Source organism: Grus americana, chromosome 9, assembly GCF_028858705.1.
Source record: "Grus americana isolate bGruAme1 chromosome 9, bGruAme1.mat, whole genome shotgun sequence".
NCBI classification, from domain to species: domain Eukaryota; kingdom Metazoa; phylum Chordata; class Aves; order Gruiformes; family Gruidae; genus Grus; species Grus americana.
The window spans coordinates 26621441-26643304 of record NC_072860.1 but is presented as its reverse complement, the minus strand read 5'-3'; the positions used below and the strand labels follow the sequence as shown (position 1 = coordinate 26643304).

At 38.7% G+C, this 21864-nt stretch overlaps 2 protein-coding genes across 9 annotated transcripts in view; one reads left to right on the top strand and one right to left on the bottom strand.

The window, feature by feature from the left end:
* Window positions 1–13425, bottom strand: part of IFT80 (intraflagellar transport 80) — a 53543-nt gene extending 40118 nt beyond the window's left edge. For 2 of the 3 annotated variants that reach the window (XM_054835624.1, XM_054835625.1), the window contains exons 1-4: window positions 13202–13375; window positions 10923–11006; window positions 9930–10154; window positions 1932–2042 (exon numbers count right to left, since the gene is read on the bottom strand). In XM_054835624.1, the coding sequence (XP_054691599.1) occupies window positions 1932–2042; window positions 9930–10154; window positions 10923–10956 (370 nt within the window). In that variant the 5' untranslated portion in view covers window positions 10957–11006; window positions 13202–13375. Of the gene's footprint in view, window positions 1–1931; window positions 2043–9929; window positions 10155–10922; window positions 11007–13201 lie in introns of all 3 variants that reach the window. The other variant, XM_054835627.1, reaches the window with a different exon arrangement.
* Window positions 13426–13962: 537 nt separating this feature from the next.
* The window catches only part of SMC4 (structural maintenance of chromosomes 4), a 39609-nt gene continuing 31707 nt past the window's right edge, over window positions 13963–21864 (top strand). Inside the window, exons 1-5 of one of the 6 annotated variants that reach the window (XM_054835310.1) lie at window positions 13963–14116; window positions 16229–16424; window positions 17558–17736; window positions 18346–18537; window positions 20229–20405. In XM_054835310.1, the coding sequence (XP_054691285.1) occupies window positions 16268–16424; window positions 17558–17736; window positions 18346–18537; window positions 20229–20405 (705 nt within the window). In that variant the 5' untranslated portion in view covers window positions 13963–14116; window positions 16229–16267. Of the gene's footprint in view, window positions 14117–15326; window positions 15630–16228; window positions 16425–17557; window positions 17737–18345; window positions 18538–19473; window positions 20176–20228; window positions 20406–21864 lie in introns of those variants that run through there. The other 5 variants (XM_054835315.1, XM_054835314.1, XM_054835312.1 and 2 more) reach the window with 5 other exon arrangements.

Sequence of the window (21864 nt, the reverse complement as noted above, 5' to 3'; positions counted from 1 at the left end):
AAATGAGCCTCTGAGCAGTCCAAAGAGAGTAGGAGCAGATTTTATGTATTAAACTGGAGACTTCACAGTTGATAAATAGTGAAACTGAATATAAACTGAAGGCTCTGTCTGGAAGGCTTAAATTTTATAACATAACTGCGTGTTACCGAGACACTTAGTTTACTTATTAAAAGTTAAGTTCTTACACACTATACAGCATAGTTATGCATGCATTAAGAGCATAGATTTCCTAGTGTGCTATCATGTTTAAAACGTACAGCTCTGGGCCTTCATTTAGGCCTCCCAGATTCAATTCATGAGGAAAAAGGGGCACCTGGACACTTAATGCCATTCTTCCATTCAGAAGTAACTTACCAAATTTCAGGTTTTTATATCTGGCCGATGTAGCTTTTAAGTGTTTGAAAAGTGTAACAAAAATTTTTAAAATCTTATTTGTGCACATAAAATAAAGCCATAAAGAATATTTTAAACTGATATGGTATCATCAATGATTCACTCTTCCTCAAAGTATATTTGTGGTACAAGAGTAGTTGATCTTCTCAGAGTACACTGTCTGGACATTGTGATGAATTACCATACTCCCCACAAGTGTCATGCAGTCTTTCAAAAAAAAAAAAAAGGGAAAAAAAGGGGGAGGGGGGAGGAGGGGAAATGAGATTTTTACTTTTTCTTTGGAGAAGTTCCTGAGGCAAATCTGTCTTTAAAAAGAACAATATTTCTATCCCTCTGGGAATTCAGAGGAACATGCCAGACAGAGTTCCTTGAAGCAGCATTTTAGAGTCAGACTGAGTCTGGAAACAAGCAAATCCAAAATTATCTTCAGTACTTCTGGACTGAGTTGGAATTTGTCCAAAGAAATCAGCTGTGCTAGATCAACAGGAGGCTGCAGAAAATTCTGACACCAACAGAAATCCCGCAAAGGAGAAGTCTATCACAGGAAATTTAATTAGCTTCCCCTTGACATCAAGATAGAAGTTTCTGACAAAAATGCCAAAAGCAACTAATTACCAAAAGATTTAGGACAAAAAGACATGTAAGATGCAGACACTGGGAGATCACTCTCCTGGCCTCAATAAAGAGGATTAGACTGCAGCTGGATCTACACCACTCCTAATAATGAATAAAGACAAGCACAGGAACATTCAAGATGCTCATGAGGCCTCAGTAAACTTTGCTGGCTAAAAAAATTCCAAATGTCATGAGCAGGGATATAAATATACCAACTTAACAACCTTTTTTGTTACAGATAAGAAAAAAAAATCAAATATTCTCCTTTATGAAGTACAGAACATCCACAAAACCATCTAAGCACTCTGATATTAAAAACATTTACTTTCAAGTAAATAGAACATCTAATAAACAGGATCACTAAAAAAGATAAATGTTTTTACTAGATCTTCTATTAAAATAGACAACATTCTTCTAAAACAGCATTAATCAATTAGTGCAAAATTAACTTATATTAAACAAGGTGATAATAACCCCAGTGACAATGAAGACAAATAAGTAACTTATTATAGCTAACTTCATTTATATTGTTGATTTTGTGTTTCCATTTCCCCCTTCTCATGACAATTTCAAGCAAGCCCAGTGTGTGAACACTTAATAGACTCAGTTTTATTCATTCAAATTCAATGTAACTACTATATAAACTATGAAATTTAGGATTACATCTTCTGAACATATGTCAAGGATTACATTATTTTTCCAAAACATTCTGTTGCATTTATCCCATAGAACAAAGTACTAACATTCTGCACATTTTATTGAAAGCACTTTTCATAAATTTTGTTTTATGCTATATTTTTGTACCCTTACATTTCTTCATGGCATGTCAACTTTGCATATTAAAAAAACAAAAGGCTTTATTTTGAAAGAGCTCTTCTGTTCTTTTAGTTTTCAAAACACTTCATAACTTTGAGAATGCTTACCTGTAACCAGTGCTGTTCCTTCATAATTCCACCTTCCTGCAAGCACAGCTCCACAATGTGCTTCTACGCTTTTCTCAACTCTTCCTGACTTTGAAATCAAGTGAAACTTCCCTAAACAAAAGTTCAAGATACAAATAATATATCTAATTTTGTGAATTGGTATTTACAACTGTAATGGTGTTATCTTCTGTTAAAAATACACACACAAAACAAGACAAGAAACCAACAACAAGGAAAAAAGAACAAAACATGCAATTATGTTGTTCACAGCTATGATTAGCCCAAACGAATGAGCTCTTGCAGAAAAACTACTTGTAAACTAGCTACAGTGTTGTTGTTTGGTTGGTTTTTTTCTTTTTTGTATGTATAATCTTTGTTTTGCCTATTCATTTTTCTTATGTCCCTCTAAAGTTTGCGTGTTTCTCTGGGGACACAACTGCCCGATGTTATTTCGTTGTCTGAAAGCTAACAAACAGAGGTCTACACACTGCAGCCCCAGAGAGTCCTTGTGGGTTTTGTGTTTTTGGGGTTTTTTTTAAAGATCTGAAAAATCACTCAACACCAAAAGGATAATGGAAAAGCTAGAACAATCTGACCATCGGTGAGTGCGCTGCTCTGAGGAAGTATTACTGCTTGCATTATGGAGCTGTTATGGAAATTCACAGAAGCCAAAAACAAAGCTATTAATGATTTCAACAGAAGCATGAGGAAGTCTTTCTTTCCAAATGAGGGATGTTGCTTAAATCCAGGAAGATCAAATTTAAACTGGACCAAAGAGCAGACAAAGGAGGACTTGGAAACATGTGGCAGAACAAATGTATGGCTTAGAATAGTTGGGTGATTCAAATTAACTACTTTAAAACCAAAACTCTAAAATTATTTTATGTATTCTGCCAGTGAGCCACTATAAGCAATTTCCACTGGTCACTGCATGCTAAGTGTGTGCAAATGTTCCATCACTTACGATGGGATAATTTTTCCCTTAATAATGTCCTGTTTGGGCATACAAATTACAAAAAAATCCCATGCCTGATGAGCCAGAACTGGAAAATAAATACCTGACTATTTCAGTAAAGGACCACATTATCAAGACCAGTATGCGTATGCAGGTGATAACAGAGTTAACTATGAACTGCCTAGAAGGTAAAAACACATGACATCACTGCACGAAATGCACATTCAAATCACAGGAGCCAAGAGGGCAAAATTTAGGTGGCCTGCACTGCCAGAAGCTTGAAACAACTTTTATTTTGTTCTGGTTTCCCACATTTTATTTTGCACTTCAATTTAATAAAAATAAAACCTACAAAAATACCCCAACGACAACAAACAAAGCCAGACTAAAACCAAAGAAAAAGCATTCTGGTAGATCTGTTGGTAAATAACCATGAAACACACATCAGGGCTCTCTGTAGTATCATTCAAATTAATACAATCCTACTTTGTCTTCATTTTACTTTTAAGTACATAAACCAAAAGGCACAATCATCCAGACAAATCTCTGTCAATGCAGGATCTCCAAGCAAAAGGTTTTTTCATAGAATCATAGAATACCCTGAGTTGGAAGGGACCCATAAGGATCATCGAGTCCAACTCCTGGCTCCACACAGGACCAGCCGAATCAGATTAACAGTGAAGAAAAAGAATTATTTATATAAATCAGTTTATTTGAACAGACCATTTTAAATATCATACATAACTATACATTTTTGCTTTTCTTCATCACTTATATTCATATCTACTAGAGTACTGTGAACAGCTAGTTAATCTCATTTTTTTCTGAATTCACAGAACTAATATTATTACTAAGACCACTTCTTCCTCATTCAGTTAACTTCTGGTTTCCTAAAATTTTCAAAACTAGTATTCTACATTTAATGCATTATGTTATTTTACAACTATAAAATATATTTTATGTAATTAATGCATCAGTTATTTTATAGAACATCTCTCAGGTCTGATATTCTCATTTTTTGTGTATAAGCAATAACTGGATGCACAGGAATTCAATAGGTAAATGCTATTTTCTCCAACTAAATTGTGAAAATGGCCTTTTCTGTTTTTAAAATAAGACATTAAAAACCATGTTTTATTTTCTGATCACCTGTCTTTTTCAATGCATACTGTACTTGTTCAATCTGTAGCCAAGATCTTTTTCATTGCAGAATACTTAAGCCCATTCTGATCATAGGACTGTGAATACTCTCATGCCATCATCTGTTCATCATTAAGTGGCTGAGCTCTTCATAGCCATTATGAACATATTTCATTAATTTCCTTTAAAAAAAAAAAAAAGCTAACATACACAGAGATCTAACTCAATGGCATCCATCAACTTTCAGTATCCGATCTGAAACATTCAGAAATACTTTTTTAAGGCTGCAAAGAATTCTATGGCATTTTATATAGTGAAACAATAGCTTCCACTGACCTAAGTAGAATCCGTGAGACCTCAATACTTCTGTAAGCAAACCCCTCGACACAGAAAAAAATAAATTAAAACGAAAGAACAGACAGACAGTTGACAAGCAACTGAATACTCCCGGTAGGTCACATTATCGGGAAAACAATGGGCCATGTCACAGAGTACAGGATAAAATCCTGTCATACCGGGAAACATTCAAATCGTTTACCAATCTTTTGCATCTTTTCCCACTCCACAAGCTCTTACTTCTTTCACAAGGTATTTTTAAAATAGTGAAACATAGCAAATTGTAGCCTAGCAGGAAAGAATACAGTTTCACAAAAAAGCAGGTCCACCTTAGGCACTAAGATACAACGCATCTGGAAAAAACGTGATCATGCATTTAAAAACTGTGTAAGAATACTTATGCAGAACAGGACCAAATCAAGTTTTCATGGATATCATCATTACTTCTGCAACTTCTTTATTTTTCTAACATATGAATTTACAACTGATGACAGTCAAATGATGTGACTCAAACACTGCTTTTTTCACTGCATTTGCACATAGAGGCTGCTCCAAAAGCAATGTTTCAATGGATTTCTCTGCCTTCTGTTCTTCAACTTAACACTGAGGTAGCAGAGGCTTTCCAGTTAGAACTTACTGCCTTATACAAAATTAAGAAAGGGAAAATTTTAGCTGTATGCTTGGAGCACATAGAAGTGATTCAACTGAATCTTGCTTTATATCTCAGATTTGTACAATACCATTCCTTTATTTTTATTAAGTACTGAAGCCAGAAGCTGTCCTCAATCTTAAAGTGACTCTCCAGTTTTGGAGGAATTTCAAGTGGGAGATTAGCAGCCTATTCAAATACAGAATATATAACATGTATGTTTTGTTCATTACTTTTCATAGACTCTTAAATGTTGACCTCATGTAAAATTATCAATAACATAAAAAGTTGAAAAAATAGGTCTAATCACTTATCATTTGTGCTTAATGAGCAGTTTAAAGCTAAATATATTCTTTATTTTTGTAAAAAAGCAGCAACAAGATCAATGGAAGTAGGAAGTAAAAAACCAATATTCCACAAGAGATGCAACTCAGAAGAAAACCCAAGAGGATTAAATTTACATTTACTCTAATTTCACAAACATCTGGAGTTCAACCAGGAATTAATGCAACCCTGTAAAGACATTATAATCCATTTCCATTGGATTCAGCAAATTTCCAGGAATCCTTATCACAGAGATGAATTAGCTGTTGCAGGAAAATTGCAGGCTTTACACATAAGGCATACTATATAAGCAACAATTGAACAGAATTTTAAATGTAAGGTTTTTAGAAAATAGCAAATAAGCAACAAAACTTCTTCATGCACTTTTACAATGCAAAAATCTGCTTGCATACGCAAAAAAAAAAAAAAATCTTTGCAAGATAAGTTCCCTTATTGAAAGTGCTAAGATCTCAGGTTTTGTGATTTATTAACTAATTATGGCAAAACTCATTCCACAAATAAGAGCAAACCAAGTGAACCTGTGTTGCTGGACTCCCTACTGCCTAAGAAGGGACCCCAGCTAAGTGGTTCCCTTCAGTGAGGGCAGGCATAACAACTCCTCCCTGTGTGAAATGTCTGCAGCCCACTCCGCAGAGGGCATTTTCCATCACATAGCTGCCTCGTTCCATAAAACCCATCAAGGAGCTCCAAAGTCACTGATTACCTGCCAGCCAGTCCCTCTACAACACCAGTCACGGATGTCTCATTTTCTTAGGGAAACAGAACTTCAAGGAAAAAAAAAAGTTTCTTCATCCAGTTTTGTTTACATTTAGCAGTCTATAAACATATAAACAAATTGAGATTTACTCTGGTCACTTAAACAGAAATTACATTCTATCTTCCTTCTGCAATATCGCATGTTATCTTCCTACCACAGAGTATCTACTGCTCTGTAACAACCAAAAAGGGTTTAGTTTCAATAGCAATTCATCCAGCAAAGCTCAGTTCTACATAGCACTGTGCTATGCTAGCAAAAAGTAGCATTCAGATTAATGACAGGAATAGCAATAAACCCCCCAGATGTCCAGAGGGAATGCAAGGGCTGAATACAAACTCCACTCACTGAACAATACAAAATTATCTAATGACCGATCACGGGACTGGCTTGAAGAACTAAAGGATGTGTTGTCTTGGGAAAGGGGGAAGTTAGTGGATTGCAGACTTTGGTCAGACAATACCTATCCCAGCTACATCACCATTAAGATGATAGGTCATAGGGATGTGCTGAGAACTGGACAATTTGAAGGGCCTACACATTTGTAAAACAGAAAAAAAATTAAAAAAATAAAAAACCCTTCTGCAATCAAGTTGGCAAAGATAGCCATAACAGTTTATGCTGCATGCAAGCAAGAAACAGCTGCATTAAAAGAAAGTGAAAGTTAAACAAGCTGATCTCCAAAAGCTGGACAATGATAGAATTGATAGACTCTCAAGTGCATTCTAACAGAGATATAACTACACGATCATTACATGTTTCACAGAATTTTTTTCTCATTCAGTAATCTTTAATTTTTTTTCTTTTACTGTTATGGAGGAGACAGCATTTTCCCTGATCTTCCTTTCACTGTGTCTTGTAGCTGAAATCTTTATAAAGTACTTCAACATTTGCTAGACTCCTCAAATGATAACTTTAGGTTAGACAAAAAAAATTTGATAACAGTTATAAGCAAATGAACACAAAAGTATTACTGAGGAAAACACAGATCAACGCTAAGGGATTGGTTTAGAATTTGTTGGTCACACATAACTAAAATCTTACGCAGCAAGAAAAATCATCTGCTAAGCTGCAAAAACCTCTGTCAAAATGTTATTCAAGCAGAACATGAAAAATTAGCATATTATTTTAATAACTCTGAAAAATTGACTGAATAAATTAACAGAAGATCTGACTTACTACAGTTGCTCTTTTGCTCACTATTTACACATACAATTTAGAAGTGAACAGAAACAGGATATTAGAAATACAAATGTGAAAACTGAGAAACAAAAAGAAAGGAGGAAAGCACGGAATTAAGAGCACTGGCTGACCTACCAAAAATCCCTCGATCCCATGTTTATCATTAGAAGCAAAAGAATACAAATCTCGTAGAAATCAGCTCTGTTAATACTGATTGTTGATTGACTTTCTGAAGAACATCTTTAAGTAAACTCTGCCCCCCAAAAAACATAATACTACAATGTATGCAAATATTAATAAAAATGAACCTTCCTTTCAGCTTTCACAAAAGCTTCCATTTCCACCTTAAGAGCTCTACCAGCAATATACTTCATTAGACCCAGCTGCCTAAAATTCATAGTAAAATTCAGCACCAAGTTTTGCAAAAATTACAACTCTACTTGGTCAAACTTCTCATCTGCCCTCCCCACGTACATCTAGGAAGCTATAGGGAGCCAGCCTTCAGACACTGACTAAAAGATGCCCTGCTTTTGTTCCATAAATTTAATGCATTTATTCCTTAGGAAGTACTGAACGTCTTGAAGAAATCTTGGCCTCCACTCTGAAGTGAACTCTCAGCCCTCCTAATTTTTAAGTACAACTATTGCCAAAAGTCAGAGAAATCACCAACATTTCATGCAAGGAATGAATTTCCTTTACCTTCTTCAAATACGTATTACTTCTCTCCATCATACAGAAAGCCGTGCTGAATGCATCAGCTCCAGACTGCTAATGCCCAGTAACAAATGTTCTGTTCCCAATCAAGTTCACTCTTAAGCTAGCCAAAAGCCTACAATAAGTTCCCCTCACCAAAGAAAACATACTAGACCCACAAAATTCAAGGTTCTGGCCAAAACATGGGCAGAAGTTAGCTGGAAATTACCCATAAGTCCCATTAAAACTATCAATAGGTCCCTGTGAAAGCTTTCAACAGGGTCATGGGCAGATGGCCATTATTATCCTGATGGAAACTCTCTATAACAATTGACCATGATCTGTTCTGCCTGAAAAAGCTGGCAGAGATTTAGAGCAACATACTGCTTTGAGTTCAGCACTGAGAAACTCCCATCACTACCATTTATGTAGAAATACAGCTTTACCACCAAGATCTTTGACTGCTGACAAAAGAATACAAACCAAGTTTAGTATGTTGATGCAATCTGCTTCTTTGTGGCACATAATTACTACTACCAGCGGGATTATTTAATTTACTTATTCTGGAACCTTCAACAGCATTATCAATTGAGTAAAACACAAAAGTATAAAAAGTTAGGATTGGCATAAGGACTGTCCAGCTTCTGCAAGCGAATCATACAGCTCTTCTAAGTCACCTGCATGCCAAGTTCTTGGATGTAACATATGAAAGTATCAGAAATCATTCACAAAGGTCAACATAAACCAGCAGATTTGATAAAAGATCAACCCCTTTTTAAAACTGGTAGATTCAGGAAGAAACATTCTTATCAGAGCTACAGTGTTTCCACATGGTAGGCTCTTTGTAACAGAAATAAAAGGAGGGGAGTTAAGGAAATGTATTTTTACCATTGTTTTTCATACTTTGTTCAGACAAAGAATTAGATCAAGAAGAAGAGACTCCAAATGTTTTTCCTTAAAGAAAAGGGAGGAGGGTAAAAAACAAAGGGGAAAAGTTGCACAGAAAATTCCTGATGGAATTTCCTGTTCCTGTGGAACATAATCCACATTATAGCACTAAGGAGACAAACTCTGACCTGAACAGTATGGACTGCTTCACAATAAATGTAAAATAATAACAAAACCAGTTACCTAAGATTTCTTCATGGAACTGGGGATATGACTACATCTGCCTTCATGCAGAAAGAAAAATTGTGTGCAAGTCGGGCAAAATCAACTCCTGGTCTCTTTGGGAAGGAGGGGAAAAAACCCCCAAGGAATCATCAAACCTCCTTGCTCCCACCTCCCTTCCACAACACAGAATCCCTACACTGGAATACAGCAACTACTATATTGGATCATACAGTCTAGTCTTAGTACACTGGTATATGGGACAAATAGCAGCATATGGGATATACATATATATATACACACACACAGCTGCCAGTATAGTGGACATATATACTAGTCCTAAGTCTCAAACAATGGCCAGAACTAGGTGCTTCAGAGGGATACTCAAGACTCCACAGAAGCCAGAAACGAGATATACTCTTGTAATGTGCATAAAATGGATGACATTGATATCAAACATCATGGTTAAGCAATTTCAGTAACTTGGTCATCAGTTTTCATAACTACAAGTGATCTGGTATCTATGTAGGCATGCAGTACAGACATAGTTAAAGCTACTGGGTTATGAAATTGAAAAAAAGATGGTAGAAATTTCCCTTACATAAAAAATTACGTATCTGTTGTCAGACGTATGTTTGATAATGTATGGGAGGAAATTACAGTGATACAATGTGTTAAATTTGAAGCAATTATTAATTGTACACCAGTGCAACTGGTATATAGGTATTTGAAGTTGCTTTATTGCAGGCTATTTAACTGCAAATAATTTCTCATGTATTTGAGTGACATAAGCACAATGTGGCATGAAAGTATAACTACTTTAAATCGACTTACCATCAGAACTTGTTAGAACAAAGCTCTCAGCGTGGGACTGCTTCTTCCCACCTATACTTCTGGGAAACCAGTGAAGATCTATGGGATAAATATCATCTGGAAGTTTCACTACTCGAGTAGTCTCACTAGTTAAAAGGTTCCATTTCATAATTTGGTGATCATCACTGCAGGAATATAGCTCGTCAGCTGTAGTCCATCCCACACAGCTAACTAATTCCTTATGTTCAATTAAATTAAGGAAGTCCGAAAATTTTAATTATTAAAAATAAGCTTATAGAATATCTCATCTAGGCTATACAAAGCTGAAGGAACAGTACAGAAAGATTATTTTAATAAGATTACATGGAATGTTTTATATAAAAAAATTATTCTTTTTTTTTCTCTTTCATGTCAAGAAAAGAGCAGGTAGAAATTCAGCAAAAATTAAAGCAAACTATCATGTAAAAATATAATTATTGCAATGATGTATACTTATAGAAACATAGCTGAAATGTTGGGTTACACCTCTAGAAGGGTCTTAGTGCACAATGCAAGTGCAAAACACCCAACTATCATTCAAATTTATTAACACCACATCATATATAAATTGTTGACGTATCTGATTTATTAGTAGGAAAATTACTATTTTGTTTACATCTGCTACAAGCATGTCTTATTACAAGCAAGTAGATATATCACTACTCCTGTTTACTGTCTGGGAAAGCTTTTAACTTATCACTACAAGTAAGAAGGGAAAGAAAACCTCAAAACTTTCTAGTAAAGCATTGATAGCTTCTGAAGGGAAGGTATTACTCTAAGAGTGTTCAATGTTTCTTAAAATGTTGCCCTTAAAGGCTGCACTGAATGGTAAGGTGAAGAAAAGAAACAAACACACGCATGTGCAATTTACAAATATTTTACTATGACAGCTATGATAAAGAAATCCTTTCTGGAAAAGAGTCTGTTAGGAATTAACATGCTGTTCTATGGTTGTTCTGAGACAAAGGATATGTTTTGGTTCCTTTAGAAGTGAAGTCTTCAGTCTCATTTCAGTTGTTCAGATGGAGCATTAAAAAAAGATGTGTAGGTATGCTATAACTGTAATAAACCAAAACAAACACATATATAAGTAGCCAAAATTAAAAAAGACACTAACACCAAAATAAAAAGTTTAGAAGTAATAGTACATTAGTACTGCGGAAAAATAAGCACCAAACCAGACCTGAGTTTAAAGGGAATTCTGGTTGTACAGTACCCAACTGTATATGAAAATTATCCTGCTATGACAAAATGATACGACATCTTAGTGCTTTATCCATCTCTATTTGCAATGTCTGTGATACTTCAGTGCAACACAGTAATTCCAGAAACAGTTCAATGTGGTCCCACCCTCTTGTGACAGCAAAAGCCTTTGTGTGTCTGTGCCTGGATGGCGTAGAGGAACTGATTCAGGTTAAAACTTTTTTGTCCTTCAGGATGGAAAGAAGTGAGAGCAAGAGGGTGGGAGCAGAAGGCATAGTCTGAGGAGGGCATGATGCCGCACAACACGGCCATCTAATCTTCCAGAATTTTTTCAGCATAAAAATTACTGTGTGTCAGACAGTTACTATGCAGAATTTAAGAAGCATTAAAAGGATAATAGTCCTAAAACATACCATTTTCGGTGCCCAAAGGATAAAATAAGTTATTTTCAACCCTACTTTACATTAATTGATAGACACACAATATAGTTATTTTTATTTTAAAATAATTATCTCTCATACTTGCATGTCTGATTTCCTTCTCCTACCCTCATCCAAAAAAACGCCCGGGGAATCTCATCATCAAGTCATTTAGAAGGGGCCTGTGATTGTGCTAAACTTTCAAAGTAGCCTTTTAATCACATCCTTGACTTCTATAGGGTGGCAATGCCTTTGTTCAGCATCTGCATATATCTGTTCAGCATACGCCGCAATGTTTTCTGCCAATCAGTGGCAGGGCTAGTCTCTGTGCCACAAATTCTAAAACTAAATCCCCAAACATAAACCTTATGATTTCGATACGGCAAAGAAACAGCATAGAGTAAAAAAGCATTAAGGATTTCTTCTCCAGTTGAACATAAGCATCTCTCCCGCTTAACAGAATACCTCACGTTTATTTGCATGCACAGATCTTATAAGGTCTATTTCTGTGCACACCACAACTTGCTAAACCCACCTTTTCAGTTGCCCCTTCGTATTTTCTAATTGTTTATTTCTCACTTAGCGTGTCAGCAGGCATGTTGTGTTGCTATTGTCAGCTTCCAGCTTGCGCTCCCTCCCTGCTCCCACTACACAGAGTTCTGCTACCTTCCTTCCAAAGACCAGACCAGAAATTTGTTAGAATTATTGAAAACGGCTTAAACACTCTTTACGTGCCCCTAAATGGCAAACCGCTCACCCTTATGTCACACAGCTCACCTGTTGCCACCAACAGGTACATCATTACTCATCCCAGCACATACACTACATACAACTCCGCAACGAGTCCAACAGCAGGTTAGCTGAAAGCATTTACTAGGAGTTTTAAAAAAGATGGGGCAATAACGAGGAGTTATTCTGGCACGGTGCGCTCGTCCCAGCTTCTCCCAGCCTCACGGTCTTGCACCGCAGCCCCACGCCTGCTCGCCCCGGTCCCTGCCCGCCTTCTCCTCCCCTCAGCCGTTTCCCCTCCGGAGCTGCTGAACGAGGAGACGAGGATCAGAGACGGCGGCGGGAGGTTGAGCAAGAACAGGGGGAAGCGAAGGGAAAGGCAGGAGGGAAAGAAAGGGCGTCGTGGATGGCGGTGGCGGGGCAGGGGCTCTCTCCTCACAACACGGATGCCCACGGGCGCCTTTCGCTCCCCGCTGAGGGAACCGCAGCTCTTCTCACCCCGTCTGCGTCCCCTCCCCAAACCCGAGGGACAGCCACACAGGCGGCAAAGCCCGCTCTCTGGCCGTGCCAGCTCCCGCTTTTCCCCACAAACTTTCCAGTTTCACGAACGGCAGATTATCCGCCCCCTCCGCGAGAAAGCATCCTCCCTCCGCCGCGCTTTCTCCAGGCGGGCACCAGTGCCCGTTTCCCTCAGGGCCAGCCAGGGGTCGGGACTCCCCCGCCCTTACCCCGCCGCCCGGCTGTCTCCCGGACCTCTCCCTCCCCTTCGCCCAGCCCGCTTCCCACGCCGCGCCGGGGGTCACGGCTCCCGACCCTCTCGCCCACCGCGGCGGTGAGTCAGACCGGCAGCCTCCCCCAACGGCGAAGGGAGGGGGATCACCGCCTACCCCAGCCCGCCTTTACCTGCGCCGGCAGCGGGAGGAAGAGCGCAGAGCGGTGGGGACCGCTGCCTCAGCGGCCGGCTCCCAAGCCCCGGCGGCTTCCGCGCTAATCCCGCCTTCCTCCCCGTCCCCGCAGCGTCCCGCGGCGCCACAGGAGCTACAGGGCCAAGACAGCGGCTGCCTGCCTGCCTGCCTGCCTGCCTGCCTGCCCGCCCGCCCCCCCCCGCCGCGCCGAAGCGGCTCCGTCTCTATGGCTACTTCCCGCGAGACTTCTTCTTCCTCCTCTTCCTCGTCCCACCGCCACCTCACGGGCCCTCCCCGACCAGGTGACACGGCCCAGTGGCGTCACTGCGCCGCCCGTTAACTAATACCGCTTTAAAACCCTCGTGCCCCCCAATTTTTATTTATTTTTTATACTTTTTTTTAACTTTTTTTTTAAAATAACAGCGCCCGTTCACGCCGCCGCTCCGGCCCTACCACCTCGCCGCCCGTTGCCGAGCAACCAGGCGCCGCCCACTGACCTACTTCTAAAATTAAAATAAATCCCTTCCACGCGGGGCGGGCGGGCACGGCCGTGGGGCTGCTGTCATCCTCAACTACGAGTCTCCCCCCTCCCCCCCAAGAAAAGAAAAAAAAAAAAGCCGCTCCTGGAGGCGAGGGAATTTATTTCACTTTTATCCCGCCCAGCCCGTCCGCGCAGTAACGGAAAACAAGATGGCGCGGGAGCGGGGCTTTTTTTCCTCCTTTCAAACCGGCGGGAGGCCGGCCCCCTCCCTTCCCAGCATGCCCCGCGCTTTTCTAACGAATTTCGGTTCGAGTTCGCCGTTTGGGCGCCATTTTCGAGTGTGGAAGCCGCCGAGCCGCGGCGGGAGCTGGAGCCGCCCGCGCTGCCGCAACCCGCAGCCTCGCTGAGGCCGGACGCCGCCAGTCCTCGAAGGTACCAGCTCGGCGGGCGGCGCGGGTTAGCTCGGCGGGCAGAGTTTCGGGCAGAGGCGCCGGCAGTTCGCCCGAGGGCAGGTGGAGTCGGGGGGCTTTACCCGTAGTGAGCGGGGCGACGGAGGCGTCCTGAGGGCGCTTCCCTGGGCAGGGGGTGCTGAGAGGGTGGGCAGGGGGGCGGCGGGCTCTGACCCGCTCCTTCTCCTTCCCCTTTCCTCCTCGCCCCGAGGGAGCGAAAGGCGGCGGCAGCCCCTCTCTGCGGGCCCGGGCGGGGGCTGCTCCGCCGAGGGCCCTTCCCGAGGGGTCCGGGCTGCCCGACGGCCGCTCGGTTCCCGCGCCGGCGGGGCACGGCGTGTCCGTCCTGGCCAGTGTCGGCAGATGCCTCTGAGAAGGGGGGATGAGAGAGGGTCCTCTTGCAGCCCAAGGGGGAAAGCCGAAGGTTTCCCGCTGTGCCCTTAGGGATCTCTGGGGACCCCACCTAGGACGGGGCAGGAGAGGAATACATCTCGATAGCACAGAAGTCCGACTTTAATCGGCTTACAAAGCAGGGACCCTTCTGTAACTAGCTCTGCCTGCTCCTTTTATGCTTGAAGCATGAGACGCAAATCATAAGAAAGTCCGTAACGACTTGGAAAGACCGTGACAAGGGTGCAGTTGGACTCCTTTGATTAACGGATGGATTGGGGGGGGGAACCACCAGAACTTTTTCACTGACGTGGGCTACCGCTATCAAATTTAATCGGCTGTTAATAAGGAAGCCTTTCTGTCCGTCTCCGACTGTCTTTTTCGCCATCCTGGTAACAAAAACGGCACTTGGCAGGAGATCGCCGAGAGATGCTTTTAACAAACACCTTTGGACTGACTCGGGGGAGGGGCTGGGCACGAATTTGTTAAATTTCTTGGGCTGTGGCAGCTGATTTATCGCGATTTAAAAGCGGAGGTCAAGTAGTTATGCTTGTTCGTTCTGTTGAAGTGTCGGAGGGGGGGAGGGTTGGTAAGGTAAATAGGTCTATATTGCACAATTCTGTTGGAGTGGAGCAGTTTTGGAAAAAAATAAATAAATCTGGTACTTTGAGAGGCTGTAATTGTCTGAGACAGCCATTGCGGAACACTTCTTAACAGGGGCATAGACTCAAATTGCCTTAAAACGAGTTCTTTCTCTCGTTTCCCCCCCTCCCCCATTGTCCCAAATGAAGGACTCTCATGAGAGTGTGGGTTGGGGGTAGGTCTGAAAACGTCAAATGATTGGCACCAATTGTAAGATGACTTTCTAACCACGTCAGTTTTTTATCTTGTGAGAAGTAAACTTTCTCATGTCTGTTTTTCTGTGAACTAACTTCGCCACTTGCTGCAATTTAAACTCTTTGGAGAGAGTTTCGCTCCTGCAGTCGTCTTTCCTCTGATCGGTTGCTTTCCATTTGTACTTTTTGGGAGCTGTGCTTAAGTGCCAGCTGATGGACTTTGGTAATGTTTTGTTCTTGATCAGTTAACTTTAACATCGCAACTAGATTAAGGTATTTTGGTTTGCTTTCTCTGTTAAATGTTGAATGCTGGCCGTAGTGGTTCTGTTATATTTTGTGGAATGAGTGTGTTGATTTAAACTGTTTGAGTCAAGTCTTTGCTATAATTATGCAGGGGTTTTCTGTTTATCTGTCTATCTATATAAAATATATAGTCAGCGTGAACTGTTGAAAGTAAAATGCTTGTCAGGTCTGAAACGTGTATGTGAAGAGTGTTTCCAGAAGAGTATAGACATATGGCTACTCAGTTTGTTAGTGCGAATGTGTCTTTAACTCTTTTGCCCCCAGTATCACAGTTGCTTTCTCTGAGCATAGTGACCGCATTGAACATGGCTTATATGAGTTTTCAGTAGGTAGATTCCTGCAGTTTCTACAGATCAGGGTCGGTCTGTTTTTTTAGGGGGTGATGTATATTAAAATATATCATTATGAGGCTAAGCTCGAGGTTTTGTTTCAAATTTGGTTTTTTATCTTCAAAATATCTCTAGTCTTTAGTTTTTAAATTAGTAAAACATCTGGGCAAACATGTAGGTATATTCCTTAGGGGATTGTAGCTCAATGCTGAGATCACGGGGTTTTCTTGTTTATGTTAGCAAAGGAGATAGATCCCTTCAGTAGTTTGATTGCTTGGAATGGAAGGGGAACAGCCAACAGAGATCATGCCAAGCAAGAGCACCAAAACCTCCACAGCAGCCCATCGGAAAGGCAGAGCACCCTTAGAGGAGTCCACCAGTGACATGGAAGTGGAAAATGAAGGTGACAACCAGCTTAGCGAAGTACCTCCACAAGGTAGGTCTGAATATTGTGGTTCCGATCGTGCGTAAACTTGATGATAGTGCCTGTTTAGCAACAACATCCAGTTGAATTTACCAACTGTTCCAGATAGGATTTGCTCTTTTCTAGAAAGGAATATTGAAAGCCTTGACTCTTGGCAAGGTTTAAACCGCTTTTAAAATGTTAAAGAGGGTGTGCAAAGAGTTAAAGTGTTTGGACCAGTGATTTTGTACAAGTGCAAAAGCAATTTGTAGACTTTTTCCTAATAAAGGTTATTTCATATTCCTGATCTGTAACATTGTGCTTAAGATTGTGGTACAACAGCAGGATTTTTCAAATTTATATGCAGCCAATGGTATGGGATTTCTTGGAATGGAATAAATGTCAAGTTTATTTACTTAACTCTTAAAATGATTTGACTTTCTTTTTCATGAAACAGTGTATTTTCTTGAGTTTCTTGAGATGCGATTTTGCTGAAAATGTCTGGAAAACCAGCAGTGTGTGTCTTTTTAGGTAGCCAGATACAGAATTATTAAAGCAAGGTATTTGACAAATGGATTAATATCTTGAAATTGGTGACAAGAACTACTGTGTATTTGAAGAAAATGTTGCTAGTAACTGTTGAAAAGCTGCTTTGCTTACAACTAGCTGATATCCAGGGGGCCAGTTTGTTTTCGTAACAAACTTCCTGTCTTTGCAGAGTAGTTGTGCTGTCATTACAGCTTTCAGAGCATTGTGCAGCGATCCCCAAATCTTGCAGAGTGACTTGTGAGCACGCTTGAAATGTGGCTTTGCACTTATTAATTAGAAAGGCTTTGCCTGTTTCAGATTTGTAGGCTTATTGTGACGGTTGTAGCTATTGTAATTGCAGTGTCTATTAAAGTGTGTTAGAATAAGAATTACATAATGAAAGAACAAGCCCACTAGTGAATCGATGGGACATCTTAAGTATCTCTTTTTAAACAGTTCAGTTCATGGAAAGAAGAATTTTAATTCTACTTAGCTCATTTTAATAATTGCAGGCAAAAATATAGGTTTGGTTCATGTAGAAATGATGTTTGCTTTTCCAGTTGAACATTTTAAAAGGTGTCTAGTGATTGAGAGCTTATAGTCTTTTTTTCTTTCTGTTTATTTTGGATGGTTTTTAGCAGTCTCAAGTGAGGTGCTTGATAATCGAAGTTTAGAAGAGATTTTGGGTAGCATCTCTCCTCCCCCACCTCCAGCAATGACCAATGAAGCTGGTGCTCCTCGTCTCATGATAACTCATATTGTAAACCAGAACTTCAAATCTTATGCAGGGGAGCAAACTTTGGGACCTTTTCATAAGGTATCTTTCTTTTACCTTAAGCATTTTTTAAATGAAGGTAAGACTTCGCTGTGTGTTAGTGTTGCTTCCTGTATCTTCATGTAAGCATACCTCAAAATAACTGAAAAATATTTAAGTTCTAGAATTACTTATATAATGATATTCTAAATTTTCATTATTGGATAGTGGAGAAAAACAGTTAAGTGCAACTTTCTGATACCGTACAATTTTAATTTATCAGTAAACCTTAAAAACCTACTCTTCTCTCTTTATTTCGTTTACTGCAGAACTTTTAGGGGTGTGTTAGAAGAATGAGAATATTTTTTAGTGCCCACAAGAGACTTACGTGGCTAATCATGAAACTTTCCTTGTGAACGTGCTTGCTAAATGCAGTATCGCTTTGAGTTAACAAGTTAAAATTTAGAAAGCTGAGCTGAATTGAGGTGTGGTTTTTTCTTAAATAAGTTGTACTGCTCTACCTTTGGCAGTAAAAACTAAGCTATCAAATAGTCTGCAGTTTCATGCGCTAGAAATAATTGTGTTTTAAACTGTTCACAAATCAAATGGGTGATGTACACTGACCAGGATCTATTTCCCTTGAATATCACTTTTTTCCCATCTATTATGCAGCGTTTTTCATGTATTATTGGGCCAAATGGCAGTGGGAAATCCAATGTCATTGATTCGATGCTTTTTGTGTTTGGGTATCGAGCACAAAAAATCAGATCCAAAAAACTCTCTGTGCTGATCCATAATTCTGACGAACATACGGACATCCAGAGTTGTTCTGTGGAAGTCCACTTCCAAAAGATCATTGACAAGGTATGTATGCTTCTATTCAGAACAGCGGAGACTTTTTTTTTCTTTAAGGATTTGAAAACTTTTAATATTTGGTTATTTTAGTTTGAGCTGGGGAAAACTTCATAGCATGATTAGTTTACCTTTGGGATGTAAAACATCAATTCAAAGTTAATTAGCTTTAAAAATTCCTCTGTTCAATACTGCAGTTCTTAAAATATTACTAGGGTTTCTTTTTTTATTTTCTGCAAGGCTAATATCTGATGCATGTCCTTTTTTAAACTATTTAGAAATATGTAGTAATAATTTTAAGAAGTTGTTTTAGAGTTGTAATCTCTTTTACCTCAAGTAATAAAACTTCTTTCTGAAATTAATAGGACCCCTAAAAATGTATAAGTCTGGATATGTTATATATTCTTAAATTTACAATATGAGCATAAGAAAACCTATTTAAGCAAAACTTTTCAAACTAATTGGAACCTATTTTGTGTTACCTAAATTTAGAAAAATATATAATCAATCTGAAACTTTCTTATTTATACTTTATATACTGTAAACATGCCTGCAATTTTAAAACAGATTTTTAATCAAAAATTCTTGACCTCAGATCCTACCACTAAATATTTCTGAACCTGATATTTTGTTTGAATTAAATAGAAAGTGTTGGCAAATTAAAAAAAAAAATGCTTGCCACTTCATATATTGATAAAAACTTCTGGACACTTTAATTTTTGTGCATACATTCTAGTATCAACTGTTGAGTTTGGGGTCAGTCAAAATAGTGGGAAATTTACATTGAAATTTCAAAAATTGTGTTAATAAAGTGGCAATATATACACACCCTTTGAAAGAACTATTTTAAAAGATTTTTTTCTTTGACATGATAGACATACACACATACCTTTTGCTTGTATTTATAATAACCAGATTAAAATATTATTAAATTTTTTTCTTTTTTTTCCACTTTGTATTAACATCTAGAAGCTAACTTTATGATCTAAAAAACTTCTGCATATATTAGATACCAATTTGATTATGCTCTTGGGGGTTAATCTGGGAAAGTGGTAGGCCAGTTGAAGTCCTTACAAGAAGCATGCATCAATTTTAACTTTTTAAAGTATAGTACCAGCTTGATTTTAGTTGCTGCTTTGTAGGGAAGACTAAGATATCTTTGAAGCTGATGATGTCATATTTGTCACATCTTTAATGTTTTGCTTTTTTTATCTTCTACAGTTTCTCTTTAGATCTGCTCAGCTAAAACTAACTCTTTTTCCTAGCACTATAAAAGAGGAGTTTAAAATGCAAACAGTAGTTAAGTCATTCAAGACTTCCTAATCTAAAATGTAAAGGGTGTAATAGCACAGCCACTTTAACTTTGAAGTAGGCTTTTTTCCTTTGTGATTTGAAGCAGTGGTAAAGACAATAAATTAAGTATTTTCAAAGCAATAGCTTGTATTAGAGGTGAGAGAGGTGTAATATGAAGACCATTCAGTTTAAATGATTTGGGGTATTTTTGTCCAGTTCTCAAGTTCTTTTTTGTTTTTTTCTCTCTTTTTTGAGATATGCAGCTTTAAGACAGTTCCCACTTCTACTAGACCCAGAGTGCAGTTGACTTGAAACCTGAACATGATAAAACTTCTGTGCTTAATTGTGAAATATGAGGTAAACCTGTGATACAGTGATTGTTTTTCTGGCTTTGTTTTTCCTCAAAACAGGAAGGAGATGATTATGAAGTCATTCCTAACAGCAATTTTTGTGTATCTAGAACTGCTTATAGAGATAATTCTTCTGTCTACCACATCAATGGAAAGAAAAAGACATTCAAAGATGTTGGTATTCTTCTTCGAAGCCATGGAATTGATCTGGACCATAACAGGTTCTTAATTTTACAGGTTGGTGTATGAATAAAAACAATTTTAAGTAAAGCAATATTTCCAGTTATGGTTATAAAAAAAGATACCGTCTAGGTTTTAAGTCTTATATTTGAGGCCTTAAAGTACTCTAGCAGCACATCATGGTTTGCATGCTCTAATAAAGATGCGAATCATTATTTGCTGCTTTAGAAATTTAAGGAAGATAAACAGTTGAAGATACTAATATAAATTTTTCTATTAACAAATTTGTGTTCCTGACATGTGGATGAATAGAAGAGTTGTCATACTTGTTCCGCCCTAGCAGCACGTAAATATTGGTGTAGTAAAATAAACCTTAAACCCCAATATTATTGTGCTGCTTAAGCGTGGCAGAGATTCAGCAACTTGTTTATGCTTTAGATAAAATTGCATCAATATTAACTTAAATCTTAATGATTCTACTGTTATCTATGGCTCTTACATATAGATGTGGTTTTACTGGAGAAGTATGTATATAAAAATTAACTGTGCATAAAAATTGAGTGCAAGAAAAAACACATGAAGTGTACTTTATGTTTACACTTGTTTAACAACTGTAGAGGATTCAAAGAATGGCAGGTTTATAGCCAATTCAAGCTATGTTTTTAAAAGCTATAATTTATAACCCATACTGTAAAAATAATCATAGAATTTGTCAATATAATATCATTTATATTCATGTTTGACTTTATAATGCTTGCTGGCATCTGTTTGCTGTTTAGAAGACAGGCTGAGGAGAACCACACTAATTTTTTTCCAGTTTTTTAATAATAATGGAGAATTTTGCTATGTGCCAAACAATTAGTTGACACGTAAATTGAGTGAAAGTACTTGATGGAGGTATTTAGATATTAATTCAATTGAGTAACTGTATCTGCAATTACCTGTAATTATTTCACTACTATTGCTAGTAGGTCCCAAATCTACTCTGAAGGATCATGGCCTAGAAAATTAGTGAGCAGTGGGAGCCTCCCAAGGACTAAAAATTTTCAACAGACTTTATTTTAGGCCTGTTTTTGTCAAAGGAGCTTCTAGTTCCCCTCTAAAAAAAAAAATAAAAATTCTAGATAGGTCGCTGTGCTTGCTTCACTTCCTCAAGGCTTTTCGTGCACTCCTTTTTTTTACAGTTACACCCACAAAAAGAGGATATATCTGTTTTAAAGTCTCTATGCCAATTAATTATTCCCTCCAACACTTTATTCTGTATTTTCTGTTTCAAGATGGAGTGAGAAGTACCTCCAACAAAACAACTGTAGTAAATACACTTTTTTTTTCTATACAGTTGTTCTTAAGTATCATTTTAACAAAACTTCTAAAAGGGAGAGAATGCAGAGTCAAAGATTAAGCTAGGCAGAAATTATGGTGCAGAGATATCTGAAGTCTACTAATAGAAAGCATGCACTTTTACTGCTGGGAGAAGGGGAAGAGAACATTTGGGAGGGAGTATTGCTAAGCTTTT